Here is a 20,773-nt window from a genome sequence, read left to right as displayed (position 1 = left end):
AAAGTGATAAACTCAGTTTTAGCAACTGATGTTTTTCTTTAAAAAAAATCATTTTAGATTATTTAATGTCGAGGTCTGATGACTTAGAACAACCAAGCGTAGATTTGCAAATCTGCGCCAAGACGTGATGCCTGCAGCAGAGAGTCACCCAGCAGCATTGCTTTATATTGTTTCTTATTGTGTTTCAAACGGTGTCAAATAATGAACACACCGGGCCAATCTGGGATCTGTTCTGCCTTACCCACGTACATTCATTCATTAGCCTACAATAGACATCTGATAGAGGAGACATTTGATATCTGATACATTTAACTCTGAGACTACACACGACTTACATGTTATCATTAATACACTCTAAAATGTCTAATCTTAGAATGTGCTTAATTTAGAAAACAATTTAAATTTGTGATGTATTGGCCAAATAACAGGTTTAATAAGCACAGCACATGCAAGTTACAGTGGCAAGAAACACACAGCACACAAGGCAGCTCGAGTGTCAGCGAGCATTTCCCGGGATGTCACGTGCGAATGTTTAACACAAGTGTCAGCTGCTTGTAAAAGACGTGCGGAGCTTCCCGCTCCTGCCACTAACACCAAGGATAGTCTGTTGCCCCCGGCGACATGGAGCCCATTCCCAGAAGCCTCTCTGATTTATGGCCCTAATTTTGCCGTGACGCTGGGGAAGCTGGGATTTGTGGTTCATCCGAGAGCAGTTGGTGATATGATGAGGCCGGAGCAAAGTTCAAAGCGACGGCCGCTCTCTCCGTGTGTGTGTGTGTGGTGGGGGGTGTGTGTGCATGGAGCAGGAGCAGAGTGAGACAAATGGAAGAGCTTTCTGAGAATTAAAACAGACTAAAATACCATAGCTCAGCTAAGCAACACAATTACAGCAATTTTTCAGAAAAAAAAAAAGTTTACTAGTGGCCATCGCTATAAAACACTCTGAAGAAACAAATTCCACCTCACATCCTGTTATTCAAAAACTAAATAAAAAATCCTAAAATAAGTTAGCTGGGTTATTCCAGGGCCTCTCTGGCTTTCATTATGATTTAGGACTAGTGTTTTAATCTCAAACTGTGCTCAGTGGCGCTGACCAACAGGGTTTCGCCTTTTAAAACGATGTTGTGGAATAAACACTAAATTAATCATGTTTCCAGTGAAGTTGCTGGGGACCAAAATTTGCTTATGGTGCCTCACATGAAATATTAAGAGATTTCCTCTCCAAGCAGGTGGGATAAAACGTGTGGGCAGTGGGGCATCTCACCAAGCAGACACCCCCCACCCCATACTACCGCAACACAAGATTGTTTGGATGAGTAAAGGTGTGGAACATGAGCGTGACGTGAGTGCGGTACTCGATCAGAGTTCCTGATGTGATTTCTGCATGTGAACAGCCACAGTGACACTTCCGACGCCTCAACGCATTTCTCTTGATGCGGATTGTGCACTTGTTCAGGTGGTGAATTCCGTCAGGCAGGTCACTTCCTCCCTAGCAACGGCGAGGCCTGGCCCCGCCCACCTGCTCCACATGAGGCGGCGCATGACAGGGCTGGGGCTCAAACCTGCATGTCAGCAGCGGGAATCCCCTGCCCTGCTAAACACAAGATGGCACAGTTCCTACACGTGATCTCAGATGAAAGGCTGATCAGTTGTGCTGCCATGGTTACGTGATGGCGGCTCAGTCACACATCATCCCCTCTGGGTGTTAAGCGCAAGCTCCATCCATCTTGCTGACATAAATTAGAAACAAAACCAGCTACTACACATCACACACACTCTGTAAACACGTTAGCTGACGGCCCGCGACACGTGCTAAACTCATTAGGCAATATTTTCAGAGCTAAGTGTGTTAGACAGCATTCATCTGGAAACTTCTCTGACCCCTGGCTGCTAAGCGCTGTGTCAGGGTGAGGGGCTGGTTTAACAAACACATGACATTACCCAGAGCTCCAGCTGGGACCCCACAGCACAGCCCAGATGAAAAAGCCCTGTTTAAGCTCGCGTGCGTCATACGCTTCCCTCAACCTGCTTGTCCACGATGAAGCAGACGTCGCTTGTTAGAACACAGCACCGCACCCAGGCGGAGGTCAGAGGTCAGGAGTAAAACGAAGAATTGAAGAAACACACACACGGACCTGTGCTGTGTGTGTATGATGAGGCACAGGGGTCCGTAGGGACCAGCTGAAGCACCATGCCCAGCAGGAGTGGCTCGTGTGTGGGCTGAGTGTCCAGTTAAGAGGCGCCTCGCTGGGAGGCTCAGACCAGCCCAACACCGGAGCCTGCCAAGGCAAACCAAATCTCTCACAATTAGCTGAGTGCACATGACAGGAACCCGGGCGCAAGCAGCACCACCTGCAGCTGGCATTTTGATTGGGCGATCAGTCCTGCACTATGCAAACGAGGTGGACAAACCACACCCTCCGCTGGGTCCTAAAACCCCGGACAAAACAAACAAAAAACACAGCGAGAGAAAAGGGTGAGAAATAAACACTTTATGATTGAGAAACAGGACAAACTTTCACTACAAAAGGTTTTGAAACTACAGCGGTAAACACGACGTCGTGGTGTCCCAGCTCAGCCTGAAAACCACAAGAAAAAGAAAATTACAAGAAAATAAAGTTGACCCCAGGAAAAACAGAACTTCAGCCCATGCAATTCAAAACTAAATAAAATATTGGGAAATGAACATTTGCGATTGTCTTACCTTGGTGTGAAGTCCTGTGTCGGATACTTACGTGCTCCGGTTCAGAGCAGGGAAGGGAATGTTGGAAAAATGCTCTTTTTGTGAGGAGGGGGGGAGGGGGGTTGAAATGGTCTTTATTTTTTCAGGTTTATTTTTCAGGCGTTTTTTCGGTCGTTGCTGCACAAGCAGCTCTCATCTTTCTTGGTTTTTTTTCTTTTTTCCTTTTGTTTTTTAGCTGATTTTTTTCCAGACCACTTCAATTCTTTATTTTTTTTTTACATCTCAAATTAAAGAAGCAAAGCAATCAGGCAAATCATTAAAATTCATAAAATATATACACAAAAGCAAAGATCTGTGAACGTGAGGACACTACATGTAACACACGACCGACACCACTGTGTACTCAAACCAAAACTCTGTCTGGACTCATCGGATCTGACATGATTCACAAAGTTCTCTAGGTCACAAAAAACCAAGAAAACAAAACAAGGTTTTCACAAAGTTAATCAGCAAGTTTTTACATAATGGAAATAAGAAAAACAAACAAACAAACCCCGCACGCGTGCACACGCACACACGTTTTACTGCATGGTGAACCACACAGAGTGAGGAAGCGACAGACAGTTACTGTTAAAGTGAGAAATAAAACATGAAAGCTTACTGATGGCAAACAAGCTTAAAAAAGGAAAATAAAGCCACGCTGGGGGCGTTGCCAGGCCGTAGACATCTTCATCTGCGCCAGGAGCGGGATTCATCATCATCATCCTCATCGTCGTCATCCTGCAGAAGAGCGTTGTCCACGAGAGAGTCCTCCAGGAACTGCAGCCAATCAGAAAGGAGGATATAACACAGAGACAGGACTATGGCATGCACACGCGCGGGGTGGAGGGGGTGGGTGTCAGACCCGTCCCGAGATACAGATGAGGGCAGAAATAAACTGCTCAGGGCAGTCGATCTGCAGGTGCCACAGACAAATGAGACAGAGCGTGATGAAGATCTCACCTCATCTTCCTCGTGCTCCACGTCGTCAGGGTCGGCCGTGACGAGCGAGGCGCAGGGACGGTGCCACGACAGGAGCAGCTCCTGCTGGTTCAGACGAGAGCCGTGGAGGGCTGCCTGCACCAGAGACAGTGGCTCACACATGTGGGAAAGGGGCATGGATGTGTGTGTGTGCGAGTGTGTGTGCGTGTGTGTGCGCGCGTGTGAGTGTGCGCGCGCGCGTGTGCGTGCGCGAGTGTGTGTGTGTGTGTGTGTGTGTGCGTGCGCGAGTGTGTGTGTGTGCGCGCAAGTGTGTGTGCGCGTGTGCGTGTGTTACCTGCTCTGCTTCCACACGCGTCCTGTAGGTGATGACCGCGGTGAGACTGGAATCCTCCATCTGACAGTCTTCAATCTCCCCAAATTGCTGTTGACAGAAGCAGATTCAGTTAACACACACACCCACACACCCTAGAGCCTTAATCCAAACCCTTTCATCATCAGAACCACACGAATCTCAGATTATTACACAATCCAGCTCTAAATCTCAGACTCACAGCGAAGTGCGGCACCAGGTCGACCCGCTCCGCCTCGGTGAAGCCACTGACCACCAGGGCCCGGGGCCGGTGGTCCACCACCACGTTGGCAGGGCCCCCCCTGGGCCGCCCTCGAACGCCCCGGCCCCGGCCCCGCAGCGACCCTCGACCCCTCGGATGGGTCCCCCTCCCTCGGCCGGGGTTCAGAAGACCCCTTTTGGCAGCCTGAAAAGGAAGCAAAACAATAGCATCATCCAGTGGCAATTTGAAGAATTACAGCATGTGACGGTCCAATTCCAAAAAAAAAAAATCCCTGAAGAAAATGACTAAATCCAACAGGATGTGAACGTTAATGGTCCATGAATCAGTGACCATTTCTCATCAGTTTAGGCGTGCTACGTGATTGTGATGGAAGGTTTTCTGGGTGCACAGACACACCTCGAGCTGAAGCTGTGTGTATCTCAGTTTGAGCTGAGCAGTGTCCTCGCCTGCCTGAGTCTTCTTATACAGGTCCAGCTCTGTGTCTAGCAGCTCCTTCTGCGCCTGTGAACCCCCCGCAAACAGCCCCAGTCACATCACCCCTCAAACAAACAGCTCTACAGTCACATCACCCCCCAAACAAACAGCCCCAGTCACATCACCCCCCAAACAAACAGCTCTACAGTCACATCACCCCCCAAACAAACAGCCCTACAGTCACATCACCCCCCAAACAAACAGCCCTACAGTCACATCATCCCCCAAACAGCCCTACAGTCACATCACCCCCCAAACAAACAGCTCTACAGTCACATCACCCCCCAAACAAACAGCTCTACAGTCACATCACCCCCCAAACAAACAGCCCCAGTCACATCACCCCCCAAACAAACAGCCCCAGTCACATCACCCCCCAAACAAATAGCTCTACAGTCACATCACCCCCCAAACAAACAGCTCTACAGTCACATCACCCCCCAAACAAACAGCTCTACAGTCACATCACCCCCCAAACAAACAGCCCCAGTCACATCACCCCCCAAACAAACAGCTCTACAGGCACATCACCCCCCAAACAAACAGCCCCAGTCACATCACCCCCCAAACAAACAGCTCTACAGGCACATCACCCCCCAAACAAACAGCTCTACAGGCACATCACCCCCCAAACAAACAGCCCCAGTCACATCACCCCCCAAACAAACAGCTCTACAGTCACATCACCCCCCAAACAAACAGCTCTACAGTCACATCACCCCCCAAACAAACAGCCCCAGGCACATCACCCCCCAAACAAACAGCTCTACAGTCACATCACCCCCCAAACAAACAGCTCTACAGGCACATCACCCCCCACCCCCAAAATCACATCACTTCACCCCCACAGGTTCTGACACACATGTGCAGTGTGTGTGTGTGTGTGTGTGTGTGTGTGTGTGTGTGTGTGTGTGTGTGTGTACCTGGGCCTTGGTTCTGACACACATGTGCAGTGTGTGTGTGTGTGTGTGTGTGTGTGTGTGTACCTGGGCCTTGGTTCTGACACACATGTGCAGTGTGTGTGTGTGTGTGTGTGTGGGTGTGTGTGTACCTGGGCCTTGGTTCTGACACACATGTGCAGTGTGTGTGTGTGTGTGTGTGTGTGTGTGTGTGTGTGTGTGTGTGTGTGTGTGTGTGTGTGTGTGTGTGTGTACCTGGGCCTTGGTTCTGACACACATGTGCAGTGTGTGTGTGTGTGTGTGTGTGTGTGTACCTGGGCCTTGGTTCTAACACACATGTGCAGTGTGTGTGTGTGTGTGTGTGTGTGTGTGTGTGTGTGTGTGTGTGTGTGTGTGTGTGTGTGTGTGTGTGTACCTGGGCCTTGGTTCTAACACACATGTGCAGTGTGTGTGTGTGTGTGTGTGTGTACCTGGGCCTTGGTTCTAACACACATGTGCAGTGTGTGTGTGTGTGTGTGTGTGTGTACCTGGGCCTTGGTTCTGACACACATGTGCAGTGTGTGTGTGTGTGTGTGTGTGTGTACCTGGGCCTTGGTTCTGACACACATGTGCAGTGTGTGTGTGTGTGTGTGTGTGTGTACCTGGGCCTTGGTTCTGACACACATGTGCAGTGTGTGTGTGTGTGTGTGTGTGTGTACCTGGGCCTTGGTTCTGACACACATGTGCAGTGTGTGTGTGTGTGTGTGTGTACCTGGGCCTTGGTTCTGACACACATGTGCAGTGTGTGTGTGTGTGTGTGTGTACCTGGGCCTTGGTTCTGACACACATGTGCAGTGTGTGTGTGTGTGTGTGTACCTGGGCCTTGGTTCTGACACACATGTGCAGTGTGTGTGTGTGTGTGTGTGTGTACCTGGGCCTTGGTTCTGACACACATGTGCGGGGTGTGTGTGTGTGTGTGTGTGTACCTGGGCCTTGGTTCTGACACACATGTGCGGGGTGTGTGTGTGTGTGTGTGTGCACCTGGGCCTTGGTTCTGACACACATGTGCGGGGTGTGTGTGTGTGTGTGTGTGTGTGTACCTGGGCCTTGGTTCTGACACACATGTGCGGGGTGTGTGTGTGTGTGTGTGTGTGTGTGTGTACCTGGGCCTTGGTTCTGACACACATGTGCGGGGTGTGTGTGTGTGTGTGTGTGTACCTGGGCCTTGGTTCTGACACACATGTGCGGGGTGTGTGTGTGTGTGTGTGTGTACCTGGGCCTTGGTTCTGACACACATGTGCGGGGTGTGTGTGTGTGTGTGTGTGTGTGTGTGTGTGTGTACCTGGGCCTTGGTTCTGACACACATGTGCGGGGTGTGTGTGTGTGTGTGTGTGTACCTGGGCCTTGGTTCTGACACACATGTGCGGGGTGTGTGTGTGTGTGTGTGTGTGTGTGTGTGTGTGTGTGTGTGTGTGTGTGTGTGTACCTGGGCCTTGGTTCTGACACACATGTGCGGGGTGTGTGTGTGTGTGTGTGTGTGTGTGTGTACCTGGGCCTTGGTTCTGACACACATGTGCGGGGTGTGTGTGTATCCTCTCAGCTCCTCTTGCAGTTTGTTGATGCTGGTGGTCAGTGTGGTGAGTGTGCTCATGAGCTGGGCCTTGTCCTCTGCCTTCACACACTTATTCTTCTCCAACTTAGAGATCAGCAACTGAAAACACACACGCACACGCATGGTCATCTCATGTGTGTGTGTCTCCTCCACTCTACTGCCGTCCCCTGGTGTCTCACTAACTTTCTGAGTCTCGATGTGTTTCTCCAGAATCTCCTGCTTCTTTTTCCTCACGTCCTGCTGGAGTTTCAGCGCCTCCTGGTGGAGGAATTAGAAAATGCATTCACAGAACAGCCAAGAGCACACACACACACACACACATACACACACACACACACACACCTGTTTCTTCTTCAGCGTCTCCTCAGTGCTGGTTGCCAGCCCAAACAGCGCCCCCTTTTGGCCGGCCTTCAGCGCCGCTGGGTTATAGAAGGTCTTCGTGAGTCCAGTTGAGGTGGAGAAGACCTGCAGAGAACACAAATCACCAACACGGTCAGTGTGTTCCCACGGCGATGGCAGCTCAGGAAGTGTGTTGGTATGTGTGATAGAGCGCGAGAGAACCTTTCCAGCAGGGGGCGCTGGTTTGGAGAAGCCAAGACGCGCCTTCACTGAGGACCTGCCCACGTTCAGAGAAGACTGAAAACACACACAGTGTTAACACACACGCTACAAACTGCAGCACACACACAGACTACAAATCACAGAACACACACAGACACACACACAAACACAACTACAAATCACACAACAGACGCTACAAATGTGGTTGGTACATTCTCTTCACTAGTGAATCAGACGTGTACTGTCATCTGTGTGTGCTACAGTTGAACATGTGATCACACCACACACGCACATATACACAAGCACGCACACACATGCACACATTGATGGTTAAGTGCGACGGTCAATTAGATGAGGTTGACTTTATGGTCAGGGTTCTCACACTCGTTAAGACACCAGACAGACAGACAGACAGACACAGAGACAGACAGGACGCTTGTGACATCAGACAGAAAACAGGTGTTACTCAAAAATCACAACTGGAGTCTCAAAATACATCAGATGCATGTGCATGTGCACGTACGCGTGGACACGCACCTGAGCGGGGGGATCAGCAGGACTGCTGGGGGGCAGAGGACCCAGACGCTCCTTCACAGACTGTTTCACACTGACCACGGCAAGGGACGGGGACACCGGTACACACTGGAGCACAGGAACACACGTCACACACCGCCTCTCTGTGTGTGTGTGTGTGTGTGTGTGTGTGTGTGTGTGTGTGTGTGTCACCTCCTCTCTGTGCCAGTACACTCTTATAAAGCGGTTGTTCAGCACGGCCTCAGGACTGTGAATGGCCCTCCTTGCTTCCTCAGGAGATGCAAACTGGATCAGCGCCCCCTCTGGGTCGTTGTTATAGGCAACCTGTACACGTGCGCACGCGCGCACACACACACACACACACACACACACACACACACACACACACACACGGAGGGATGGGCGATAAAATATCATTCGTTGTAACGCCGATATTTTTAAATCTCGTAATACTGTGACAATCAGTCGCACTGCAGTGATGCTCAAGTGTGTAATAAACAGGGAATGACCAACGTAGCGGAGTTCCTCAGACGAGCTTCAACTGTGATGACATTTCTGGGATACAGAAGGTGCGACTGCAAACGCTCCGTCATTTACAAAGAAACGAGTACAAAAGAAGCAACATGTATATTACTGAGAATATATCACGCATTTCACCACCTAAAGCAAAGACACCTCAGTGAATATGACACGAGACCAAAACATTCTTCTCATCTCAAAAAAGCCAAGCCGAACCAAACATAGTCACTCAGGCAACCACACCTGACATGCAGCCTGCCGGAGGCATAAACGTGCACGTGGTGGGATGAAATTCCTCACACAGTCACAGTTTGTTCAGATGAGGATTCCTAACCAGATGGTGGAAAAGGTCGGATCTAAGCGGCTCATGAGCAAGCCGGAGCCCCATTATGACATGCCTGGAAGGAAATATTTCTCAAACAGCTCTGCCCAGCTGAACGACGAATGCTGTGTCGGGCTAGACACTACGTTAGCTCCAGTGGAGAGCTGTGCGTGGACGAGCAGAACCAGACTTTGATCAAGTTTGAATAAGATGGACCTGGACTTACATCTACAGGAAACGACGACACTGCTGCCCACAGAAAAGCTTTTTCCCAGAAGGCCGACAAGAGAAAATTTAAAGGAATTTCTCTGGTCATGGGATCTTAAAGAAGAAAAACAGGTATGTGTGACGTCAACACCGTCACTCTGAAGGCATGGTTTACACTGCCTTGAATTGGCTTCATAACGCTATTGGAAAGTTCATGCAATTTTATCTGAAATATAAACATTTGTGTGATGGCCTGGGAAGGTCAGTTTAATTGATTCAGAACAGCTCAATTACTGGAAAACTTCTCTCTGGCAATTTAGAATTATTTATAGAAAATAAAAAAGTTAATATTTTTTCCAGTAACACGATTATGATACCGGCTGCCACACTGGTTGCTGTGCATGTGTATGCAGTTTGTGTGTGTGTGAAAATATTTTATAAATGTTAACTAACTTGCTCACCTGACAAGTCCAAATTCAGTTCCAATCTTGTAAATCTCACTAATTCTCACTGAAATATCCATCAGCGTTATAATCCATGTTTGGCCACAGATGATGTCGACTTCAAACTTCAGCAATGTTTTATAGACAGGATGTGGAGATTCTTATTCTGAAACCACAGCAACCAACTCTGCCGTGTCAAGTCTGATAGGTTACTGTCATTTGGCTGACAGATTTTCCCAAGGCACCACAGAATGGAAATTGATTTTTTTTAAATTCACTGATTCTTTTCACATCTTTAGATGTGTAATATTATTAAGCTGTAACTGAAAACACGGTCACGCGTCTCGTCAAACGGGAATGTGGAGGAGCCCAGTATTCCTAGAGCAGTGGGGACCTGCAGGCACTGGGAAACACCAAGGCCGACGTATGAACTCGTCACTGGACCCCCAATGCCATGGCGACAAAGACCAGGATGATTCAACACACGCTGGGAGAAGAGACGTCACCACGCAGGACGTCTGGGAATATTTTAATATTTTAAGACTATTTTAATATTTATTTTACAGTTACTGTTACACTGATTTATATGAAGAAATTTAAATGTTCTGTTTAAATGAAGAAATTGCAGCTGTTGTAAAAAGTTTTTATTTGTGTTTGGTTTTGCACTGATAATGAAGGTCACTGGACTAAAAATGTGAAGCTGAATTTTGTGAATATTTAGCTAGATTTCAACCTTAGACTTCAGAACTGACTGGCTGACAAACTTTAAATAAAGTGTTTTTAAAACTAACCTGTTTAAGAAGTACTTTATATATTGTTAGTGAATATCATTACTGCAAAAAATATCCCAGAATACTGTGATGTTATCTCCCCCCCCCCCCCCCACACACACACACACACACACACACACTCACCTGCAGGTTGACTATAGTGCCAAACTTGCTGAAGTACTCATTGAGCTTGCTAATGGTGTTCAGGTCTGGGGGTATCTGTCGTATGGCCAGTTTAGTGTTGGCTGAGGAGAACACAGACTTCTTCTGGTAGCCGTGATGGTTCGGCTTGTTGAAGGTGTGTCTAAGGGCCAAAGACACGGGTCAGTTTAGAAACAAAAAAAACACGTATACCACTTAAACAACAACAAAACCATCGTCTGAATGCTGACAGAATTCTTCTGTAAGGATGCTGCATGTTAGTTTTATACACCCAGAATCTGTTTTGTATTGCTGCACTTGCGGAGTCTCGAGGGCCTTGTTGGGAATTAAGTGTGTGTGAAACCACCTCAGTCGTCATCTCACTTCTCAAACCAGGGCTTCTTCGGCACTATGTTGCTGTCAGGGGGTCCAGGACCTCTCTTCCTGGACTCCGACTCCACTACAATCCTCACACTGTTGTTATTATTCAGCGATTTGTCTGGAGAGACCACACAGAAGAACAAAACAGTCTGAGCAGGATCAGGGACAAGTTTCCTGTTTCTTAACGCAGTCCACAGGGACGCAGCAAACGGTCCAGATCTTTGCTTCTCCCACAGAACCTGAGCAAACGTGTCCAGAACTCTGAACACCCAGCTCGGAACAGCTGGGAGAGAGCAGAGACCTGGGCTGGACCAGACCGGAGACAGGACAGAAGGTTCTGGAAGTGTCTGGGTTTGTAGAGAGCAGCAGGGGACGGGGTTACCTCGTGGAGGAACGTCCATCTCGCCCATGGTCAGGCCAATGAGGTTGGGCCTCTGAACGTTGCCACGGTGTCTGTACACAGGTCTGGGGTTCATACTAGGAGCCTCTGGGTTATACACATCTGGCTCAAACACATCTGTACATGTACAAACACACACACACACACACACAGGGTTAAATCCCATTCTACATATTTACACATTTGTACATGAATGTAAACACTGTGGGGTTTCGAACTGTTATACGATAAGGAGGGTGGTGGAATTACCTGAAGTGTAGAGTGGGGGAGGGGGATGGGCTAAGGGTGGGCGGAGCCCTGACGTGACCAGGTGTGGTGGAGGCTGGGTTAGTGGGGGGCGGAGCCCAGACGTCACAATGGCAGGCACAGAGCTTGTGACAGAGCAGGGGGGCGTGTCCATTCTCGATGGCTGCAGGGCTGGAAGACGAGGAGGAGGACCTACACGCACGCACACACACACACACACACACACACACACACACACACACACACACACAAACAGGTAATCAAACACCTGTGTCAGGTGAAGCATTGCTAACTGTGTCAGGTGAGGCATCGCTAACAGATGTTTATTTACCAAACAAGCTGACTGAAGTCTCAGATTAAACACTGAAATATTACCACAACTCACCTGGCACGGGGGAGGGGCAAGGTTCAATGACAGGGTGGGTGAGGGGCAGAACTGACGTACCTGCCACAGGTGGGAGGCTGGGGGGCATGGCACCTGGGGGCACAGGCGGCCGCAGGTTGACCGGTGGGGGTGTGAGGAGGGCGGGAGGGGGGGGCAGTCCCGGAGCAGGGGGGCCGTCCACCACAGGGAGGGGCGGAGCCTGGTAGGGGAGCATGCCGGGAAGGTTGACATCCTCCACCACCACGGGGTCACTGCCGTGGTCGAAAGGGCACAGGTCACCCCGCATGCAGAAGCCTTTCTCTGTGCAACAACCGACAGACAGACAGACACACACACACACACACACACACACACACACACACCCCTGCATCACAAAACAGACCCAGCACAGCGCGCACACACACACAGACCGACAGGCAGTAAGCCCTCCCCCATACCATCGTAGTCACGACAACGTTTGCGAGGAGGAGGCGGGGCAGCTCTCCCGTAGGGGGCATGGTCTGGGTGGAAGTCAGACCAGCTCTCTGTGGTGCTGTTGCCATGGTGAGTAGGGGCGATCACTGTGATAGTACTACTGAGAGCTGGCACAGGGAAGTGTGTGGAGGCGGGGCCTGTGGCTAGGGGCGGAGCCACATAATTCTCACTGGCTCCTCCTTCCTGTCGATCAGGACGCTCCTGGTCATACTTCGATTTCCCAGAATCCCTCTCTGTATGGGACATATGAAAACAGAACTAATTTCTGTTTGATGGCTGTGCATGTACACACGCACACATGCACGCACGTATGCCACCCCGAAGGTCATGACCCTGATGGCGCTCTAACCTCTACTCCTGGTGCGTGAGCGAGTACGGGATCGTGTTCTGCTGAGATCCCGGTCTCTGTCCCGCTCCCTGTCCCTGTCCCGGTCCCGGTCCCGGTCCCGCTCTCGGTCCCGCTCTCGGGCACGGTCTTTACTCCAGCTGCGGCTGCGGCTCCGCCCACGGCGCCGGTTGTAGCGGTCCCGATATGAGTCCCGGCGGGGAGGATTCCGGTCATATTCCCTCTTCCTGGAGCGCTCGTCTTTCTTACGGTCATCCCCTCTCCTGGAAAACCCCACCAAACGCAGTGAATAACGCAGACACACGTGCACCAATGCCACACACCTGCACACCAACGCCAGACACACACACCAACACCGGCACACATGCAGTGTCTACCTGTTGTCTCGGCCATAGCGGGAGCTCGGCTGGGGACTATGGTTAACACGTCTGGAGAACTTCTTCTCTCTGTCCTCATCTCGGCCAAGCAGCTGAACAACCAGACAGAGGAAACATCATACACACACACCTCAGGTCAAACACACAGACACAGACACACTTCACCCACTAAGAGAGAGAGCCAACTTGAAACACACACCTCACGTCAGACACAGACACACACAAACATCTCAGCCACTATCAGGGCTGGACAGTGCAGCCCACCTCCACCGTCTCTCACGGTGAGCAGCAGTGTCAGCGTGTCACAGCACGGCTGCATCTGCTACGACTGACTGGCACTTCAACAAACGCGACACCTGCTAACATGCATCGCCTCATAAGCTGGGACTCATCACCTTAATGGAGTTTTATGCTGTGTTCTGCATCTGTGTGTAATTCATGCGTTATATATTGGTTATGTGCAGTCTGGTACTGCTGAAGCCACGTTTTCAGTAGTAAACAATGTTTATTCTTTTTTTCCATTCAATAAGTCTTAAGGGTGAAGCTCTTGATCTACACAACACTCTTAGTGCAGTGAGTCTAGGAAGACACACGCGTGCGTGCGTGCGCACACACACACACACACACACAAACAAACACACACACACACACACAATAACCCTGTTCAGTTTCACACACACAACACAAAGTTCTTCACAATACAGTATTGTCCGACAGTGTCATATCCGAGTGGGTCACCTCATCCTTCTTCTGCTCGTCCAGCCGCGGGTGGCCGTCAGCCCGGTCCAGGGAGCAGGACTGAGCTTCACACTGAGGCAGGTAACTGTGTGTGTTCACTGCGTCAAACAGTTTATCCACAAACGTCTGGGTCTCTGCAAAACTCAACACGCATGCACACGCACGCACGCGCGCGCACGCACACACACACACACACACACACACACACACACACCACAACACACAGTCAGAGGAGCAGTACTGCAGGGGCCGGTGATCAAAGGCCGTTACAGCCTGATCTCGGCCACAGGGGCGAGACGCTCCGTCTACCAAGACCGTGCGGCTCGGCTGTCCACCGCGGGAGCGAGAGCTCACCTTTCTGCAGGAAGACGTCCAGCTGGTCCACGCACAGCGCACGCAACTCCGCGTCCGACTTGTCCTTCTTCACCAGGGCGACCACGTACTTCGCGAGGGCGGAGGGGTCCGCGTCACATCTGCGGGAGGACGGGCACGGGGTGACCACGGGCCCGCGCGCACATACACACACAGCGTCACACGAGCTGAAGCTCAGCCTCGACACAGCGCACGTGACGTGTAAAGCTCGTCTCCTGGAGACCCGAGCGCGCTCGTCAGGAGCACAAATCACGGGCTCTTACTGTACCCCGCTAGCCAAGCTAGCCAAGCTAGCCCTCGTTAACGGCCGTTAGCCCGCCGGCTAGCCACCACACGCCACACAGCTAACAGGCTAACACGCGAGCGAGCCGGCCAGCACGCGGCACTGGCGCGGCGCGCGAGCGCGGACTACTTACATCGGTTCGAGGGTTTTGGAGAGCCACGTCTTCAAGGCATCGAGGTCCTCAATGATCATCGTAGAGATTAAACGACTTTAGAGGAACTTTAAGAGGAACTTTCAGACGAACTCGCCGCGGGCTGAAGCGACCGCCTCACTGTTAGCTTAGCTTAGCCTAGCTTAGCCACTCAGGACAAATTGCGTGCCCTTTTCTCAGACAGTCTCCCGTGCGCAGCTCGTGACATTAACAGCGGGGAAGGCGCGCTCGAGGCTACGTCTCGCACTGGCGCAGCGAGCAGCTAAACGGCAAAGCACCGACACTCCTCTCACTCCGAACAAATGGCGACTGTTTACTCCCGCTGGGAAATATCGCGAGACTCGGAGCAGCAGCCAAATGTGTTCACACGGCGACCAGTAGAGGGCGCTCGCCGCATCTCAGCCAGGTCCTTAGTCTGATATTTGAACGTCACGTTCATGCTTTTATTTTGGTTCAATTATAATAATAGTAATAATAATAAGTTATGTAGCGAAACTAACATAAATTAAATGATCTTAAAAGTGATCTCTAAACAACTACAGAATTAAGTTGGGTATAGAATCCAGTTGCAGTGGGTTTGTTAAAACACTAAAACAATAAATAAAGACACAGACACCATGACACTGAAGCATCGTATTACTCAGAGCTAAAGTCACCTGAAACCGTAAGCGTTCATTCATAAAGCACAAGAAGAGCGTTCTGATCTCCAACACAACTTTAATTATAGTTTTCCAAGTGTTATACAAAGCAGTCAGTCTGTACAGATCAAAGAGACATTTAAAACAAATCAGTACCAGGAAAGTGCAAAAAATAAAATTCAGACATGGAAATAAAAATCATGCTGTACATTTCTAACTGTATTTATAAATAAACAGGACACACATTCACACATCCACTGGTGACTGAGCAAAGCTACTGAATCACAGATCTGATATGCTTGATTCTGATTGATTCTGATTAGATGAGTGTTTTTCTTAAATTTTTGGTTCCCACAGTTTTCCATGCACCGTGGAATGCTGCTGTCTGGAAATCCAGGCTCATACAGAGCTTAGGCTGCATCACACCTGCATCACGCAAGCGCGAAGCACAGAAGGAAGAGAATATCAAAGGCACTCCACCTACTTCCATAGAGGATTTTTATAAAAGAAAAAACAAATCAACCCATTTGAAACTAAACCTCTACCACAGAAGAACGAAGGTGCATTCTGGGACAGTTGTCCTGCTGTACATTACACACACAGTGACAGGAAGCACTTCAGACAACAAATAAAATAAACCAAAAATCTCTCCCCAGCACACCCAATTACTAAACTTAGACATCACCTTTGAACTTTGACCCAAACAAATCATCACCCTCCAAGCACAAACAGTCCAATACACTCGACAACATAATCAGTCATATTACAGAATCTGGCATGACACGGGATCCTGTGAGGTCAGCAATGACCACTCCCAACACAGCCATGAATAACGAAGCACAACTCGTTAATAGAGTAGACAGTCAAAGTTCACAATCTCACCTTCAACACATACCCATACAAACCCACGTCCTGACCTGATAAAAGAAAAGCTGCATATGGGAGATCAAAGACACAAACTCCTCTGAGAATTTTCTAGAAGGCCAAGGAGTTTTACTGCATAGTAAACTGTGACTGAATGGCTTAAACGTTAAGGTAGAGGAGGAGCCAGCAGAACAGCTCACATGAGAGGAAAAGTTATCCTTTGTGTTACTGAACATGTATGTGTGTGTGTGTGTGTGTGTGTGTGTATGTGTGCGTTACTGGTATCCTGTGTGTTACTGAACATGTGTGTGTGTGTGTGTGTGTGTGTGCGCGTTACTGGTATCCTGTGTGTTACTGAACATGTGTGTGTGTGTGTTACTGGTATCCTGTGTGTTACTGAACGTGTGTGTGTGTTACTGGTATCCTGTGTGTTACTGAACATGTGTGTGTGTTACTGGTATCCTGTGTTACTGAACATGTGTGTGTGTGTGTGTGTGTGTGTGTGTGTGTGTGTGTTACTGGTATCCTGTGTGTTACTGAACATGTGTGTGTGTGTGTGTGTGTTACTGGTATCCTGTGTGTTACTAAACATGTGTGTTCAAGTTCAAGTTTGTGTGTGTGTGTTACTGAACATGTGTGTGTGTGTTACTGGTATCCTGTGTGTCACTGATCCTGTGAGTGTGTGTTACTGTTATCGTGTGTTTGTGTTATCTTGTATGTGTGTGTGTGTTACTGGTTTCCTGTATGTTACACAAATGTTTTGCCCTGTTGAAACATCAAGAAGACTGAAAGGTGTTTGTCAGTCACTGCAGGTGAAAGTGGAATGTACCATTAGCAGTCATTTATAGTTTGCTGTGGGGGTCATATTGCTTAGTTAGCACTCATAAAGCCCTTCAGGCCCCCGTGACATGAGCTGTAGTGGATTCCCAATGCATCGCAAACAGAAGCACTACAGGTCATACTGAGACTTCAGTTATAGCCACAACATTAAAAATCACTCAATCTGTATTTAAATAAATCATCCAGATTTCAAGTAAAAAACACATTCAACGGTTAGACACAAAAAGTCTGCTCACAAACACAAGTACACACACCTCCTGCCTTGAATAAACACATACCATGTGTAATGTGTGCTTCCCTGTCTTGGTCAGTTATCTTGGACATAAACCTTTTCTGTACATATCTCAGTGGCCTGAACGCTAAAATAATGTGTGTGTGTGTGTGTGTGTGTGTGTGTGTGAGAGAGAAAGCGATGTAAGAAACAAAAAGGCCACTGACAAATGGAATATTTAAAATGGGTGCGTGCGCACACACACACACACACACACACACACACACACACATACACATACACACATGCACACACACACACGCACGCGCACACATTATTGTTGGTGGGGGATGGTTACGGGGTGTTGGGGGTATTTGAGGGTGGTGTTGGGGTGGAGAACACACGTAGCTGGACACTGCGCCCCCACCAGTTCAGCCACTGCTCTACTGCATCACAGACACAAACAGAGCACAACACCACAGGACTACAGCAGCCATCAGCACATGCTTCTCCCTGATTGGGAGACTGTGGTGACTGACAGAGCAGTGGGCTAATCAGGCAGTGGGACTGGGGACTAGGGTGGGAGTCAGAGATGATCTTGGGTGAGATACTCCGTTTCTCCGGATGAGATCTGGGTCAGACGCTTACTGGAACCCCAGAATTTCCGCGTGATTTGGCCAGAGCGCATCTAAGAGGAGAGGGGAGGAGAAATGGATAGAGCAGTAAAGGATAATGAATGTGAAGTACAAAGAAAAAGAAAATATTACTGATGAGTAAAATTAGTCTATTATTATTATTATTATTATTTATTCTTTATCAGTACTTGACTTCAAGTAAATCAACAATGGAGTTGGTGAGTGAAGCCAGACAGTTGGGATATGAAAAATAAACTTGAGATGAAAAGATATTGATAGCTCAAAAATATGAAATATATATATAATAATATTTATATTTATATCACTTGCTAAAATGCGAATCTGAGTGCATCGTGAACTACAACCTGGCCACTAGAGCAGCATCTAGAACCGTATCTAGAACAGAGTGGTGTTTAGAACAGTATCGAGAACAACATCAGTACCATCAGTACTTCTGTGACTACACCTGCTGAAGAGGTAATCCTGAACAACGCATCTGTGTGTTCTGTGTGTGAGCAGTGGTAACTTCATCATGTTGTGTCTAGACAGTCTTCCTCTCTTCTGCTTATATGAGGATTTAGTACGGAAAAGCTCACAGTGTAGCCCAGAGTGTCCAGGATCCAGAATAACCCAGTTTAACCCAGCCCTGGCTGCCCTGTCATACCACTGATAAACAACATTTATTTACAAACGGTATCATTTGATTACAAACCAAACAGCTGCTCTCGTGAAAGAGGCAGGGGCAGATCTTCAGGACCTTACATGCAGACTCATGTCTCTCCATCACTATGGAGGGACTGCATGAGTGTGTGTGTGTGTGTGTGTGTGTGTGTGTGTGTGTGTGTGTGTGTGTGTGTGTGTGTGTTCTTTTATGTCATATCTGGACTGAAGGTATTCTGGTCTCGCAGGTGCAGCACATGTGCAGGTGACCTCACTCTGAGCGTGCTCATTAGTGGCGACCCCTCCATCCTCTGGGAAATGTAGTTCCTCAGGGAATTCTTTACCTCGGAAGGCTTGCCCACTCCCACCAGGATCAGCTTCCCGTCCTGCAGCCCAACCAGCATGTGAGAGTGCTCCTTCGTCACGGACACACATCGGACAGGCTTGCGCATCGCCATGGGAGACGCACACAGCGCCAGGCTGCCATGGGAACCAAGAGAATAGGAGGTATTATCAGATAACACACTTTAACCGCTGAATGCAAATGAAAACAAGATACAAACATAAAATACAATAGTGATAACATTTTGTTGAAATGGCAGAGTAAGGAGGAGAGAAAGAGGGGAGGAGAGGTGACTACCTGTACAGGTCTCTGATAGATAGCAAGCCCTCCTCGCTGCCTGTGACTATGAACTCTCCACACACACACATGTCAGTCACCTGTTCCTTCAGAGGTTCACTACACAGGTGCTTCCCATTCACAGAGTACAGGTGTAGTGTGTTCTTATCCTGATCTCACACACACACACACACACACACACACACACACACACACAAACACACACACACAAACACACACACAAACACACACACACAAACACACACACACACACACACACACACATACATTAATACACATACACATGTATACATTTATATATATATATATATATATATATATATATATAGATATATAAAAATGTATACATGTGTATTAATGTATACATATGTATGTGTATTAAGGTATACATGTGTATATGTGTATTCATGTATACATGTCTATATGTAGTAATGTATACGTGTATATGTGTATTAATGTATACATGCCTATATATGTATTCATGTATACATGTCTATATGTATGTTAAATGTATACATGTGCATTAATGTATACATGTGTATATGCTTTAATGTATACATGTCTATATGTGTATTAATGAATACATGTGTATATGTATTAATGTATACATATCTATATGTGTATTAATGTATACATGTGTATATGTATTAATGTGGGTGTTTACCACATGTAATAGGCAGTATAACCACAATCATGTCTGTTACACAGCATTTGTATACCATGTGTGTGTGGTGTATGCATACTTCTGTGTGTGTGTGTGTGTGTGTGTGTGTGTATGGTGCAGCACATGTGCAGGTGACCTCACTCTGAGCGTGCTCATGTGTATATGTATTAATGTATACATGTCTATGTGTATTAATGTATACATATGTATGTGTATTAATGTATACATGTGTATATGTATTAATGTATACATGTCTATATGTGTATTAATGTATACATATGTATATGTATTAATGTATACATGTGTATATGTATTAGTGTGTGTGTGTATGGTGTATGCATACCTCTGTGTCTGTGTGTGTGTGTGTGTGTGTGTGTGTGTGTGTATGGTGTATGCATACCTGTGTGTGTGTGTGTGTGTGTGTGTGTGTGTGTGTGTATGTATGGTGTATGCATACCTCTGTGTGTGTGTGTGTGTGTGTGTAGTGTGTATGGTGTATGCATACCTCTGTGTGTGTGTGTGTGTGTGTAGTGTGTATGCTGTATGCATACCCTGTGTGTGTGTGTGTGTCTGTCTATTGTGTATCTTGTATGCATACCTCTGTGTGTGTGTGTGTGTGTGTGTGTGTGTGTGTGTGTGTATGGTGTATGCATACCTCTGTGTGTGTGTGTGTGTGTGTGTGTGTGTGTGTGTGTGTGTATGGTGTATGCATACCTCTGTGTGTGTGTGTGTGTGTGTGTGTGTGTGTGTGTGTGTATGGTGTATGCATAC

The 20,773-nt window shown here is 48.1% G+C and overlaps 2 protein-coding genes across 4 annotated transcripts in view; both read right to left on the bottom strand.

Annotated features, from left to right (window-relative positions):
- Positions 1–2,477: 2,477 nt before the first annotated feature.
- rbm26 (RNA binding motif protein 26) lies at positions 2,478–15,161 on the bottom strand. The gene is made up of 21 exons (XM_035524572.1): positions 14,833–15,161; positions 14,399–14,517; positions 14,045–14,178; positions 13,307–13,398; positions 12,933–13,192; positions 12,547–12,816; positions 12,170–12,409; positions 11,728–11,916; positions 11,461–11,595; positions 11,082–11,196; positions 10,701–10,860; positions 8,299–8,619; positions 7,762–7,836; positions 7,543–7,665; positions 7,384–7,458; positions 7,138–7,299; positions 4,633–4,737; positions 4,216–4,419; positions 3,999–4,085; positions 3,686–3,799; positions 2,478–3,502 (listed from the first exon to the last, which is right to left on the bottom strand). Exons 1-21 carry the CDS (start codon positions 14,889–14,891, stop codon positions 3,413–3,415), a joined length of 3,129 nt encoding a protein of 1,042 aa, XP_035380465.1. The 5' UTR covers positions 14,892–15,161; the 3' UTR covers positions 2,478–3,412.
- A 2,506-nt stretch (positions 15,162–17,667) lies between these two features.
- nbeal1 (neurobeachin-like 1) overlaps positions 17,668–20,773 on the bottom strand; it is a 51,651-nt gene continuing 48,545 nt past the window's right edge. For all 3 annotated transcript variants that reach the window (XM_035524239.1, XM_035524241.1, XM_035524240.1), the window contains 3 exons: positions 19,339–19,487; positions 19,043–19,178; positions 17,668–18,091 (listed from right to left, as the gene is read on the bottom strand). In XM_035524239.1, coding sequence (XP_035380132.1) covers positions 17,990–18,091; positions 19,043–19,178; positions 19,339–19,487 — 387 coding nt within the window. In that variant the 3' untranslated portion in view covers positions 17,668–17,989. The remainder of the gene's footprint in view (positions 18,092–19,042; positions 19,179–19,338; positions 19,488–20,773) is intronic.

This window comes from Electrophorus electricus, chromosome 3 (assembly GCF_013358815.1).
Source record: "Electrophorus electricus isolate fEleEle1 chromosome 3, fEleEle1.pri, whole genome shotgun sequence".
Taxonomy (NCBI): domain Eukaryota; kingdom Metazoa; phylum Chordata; class Actinopteri; order Gymnotiformes; family Gymnotidae; genus Electrophorus; species Electrophorus electricus.
The sequence above is the reverse complement of the archived record's forward strand: the minus strand, read 5'-3'. Positions and strand labels throughout refer to the sequence as shown.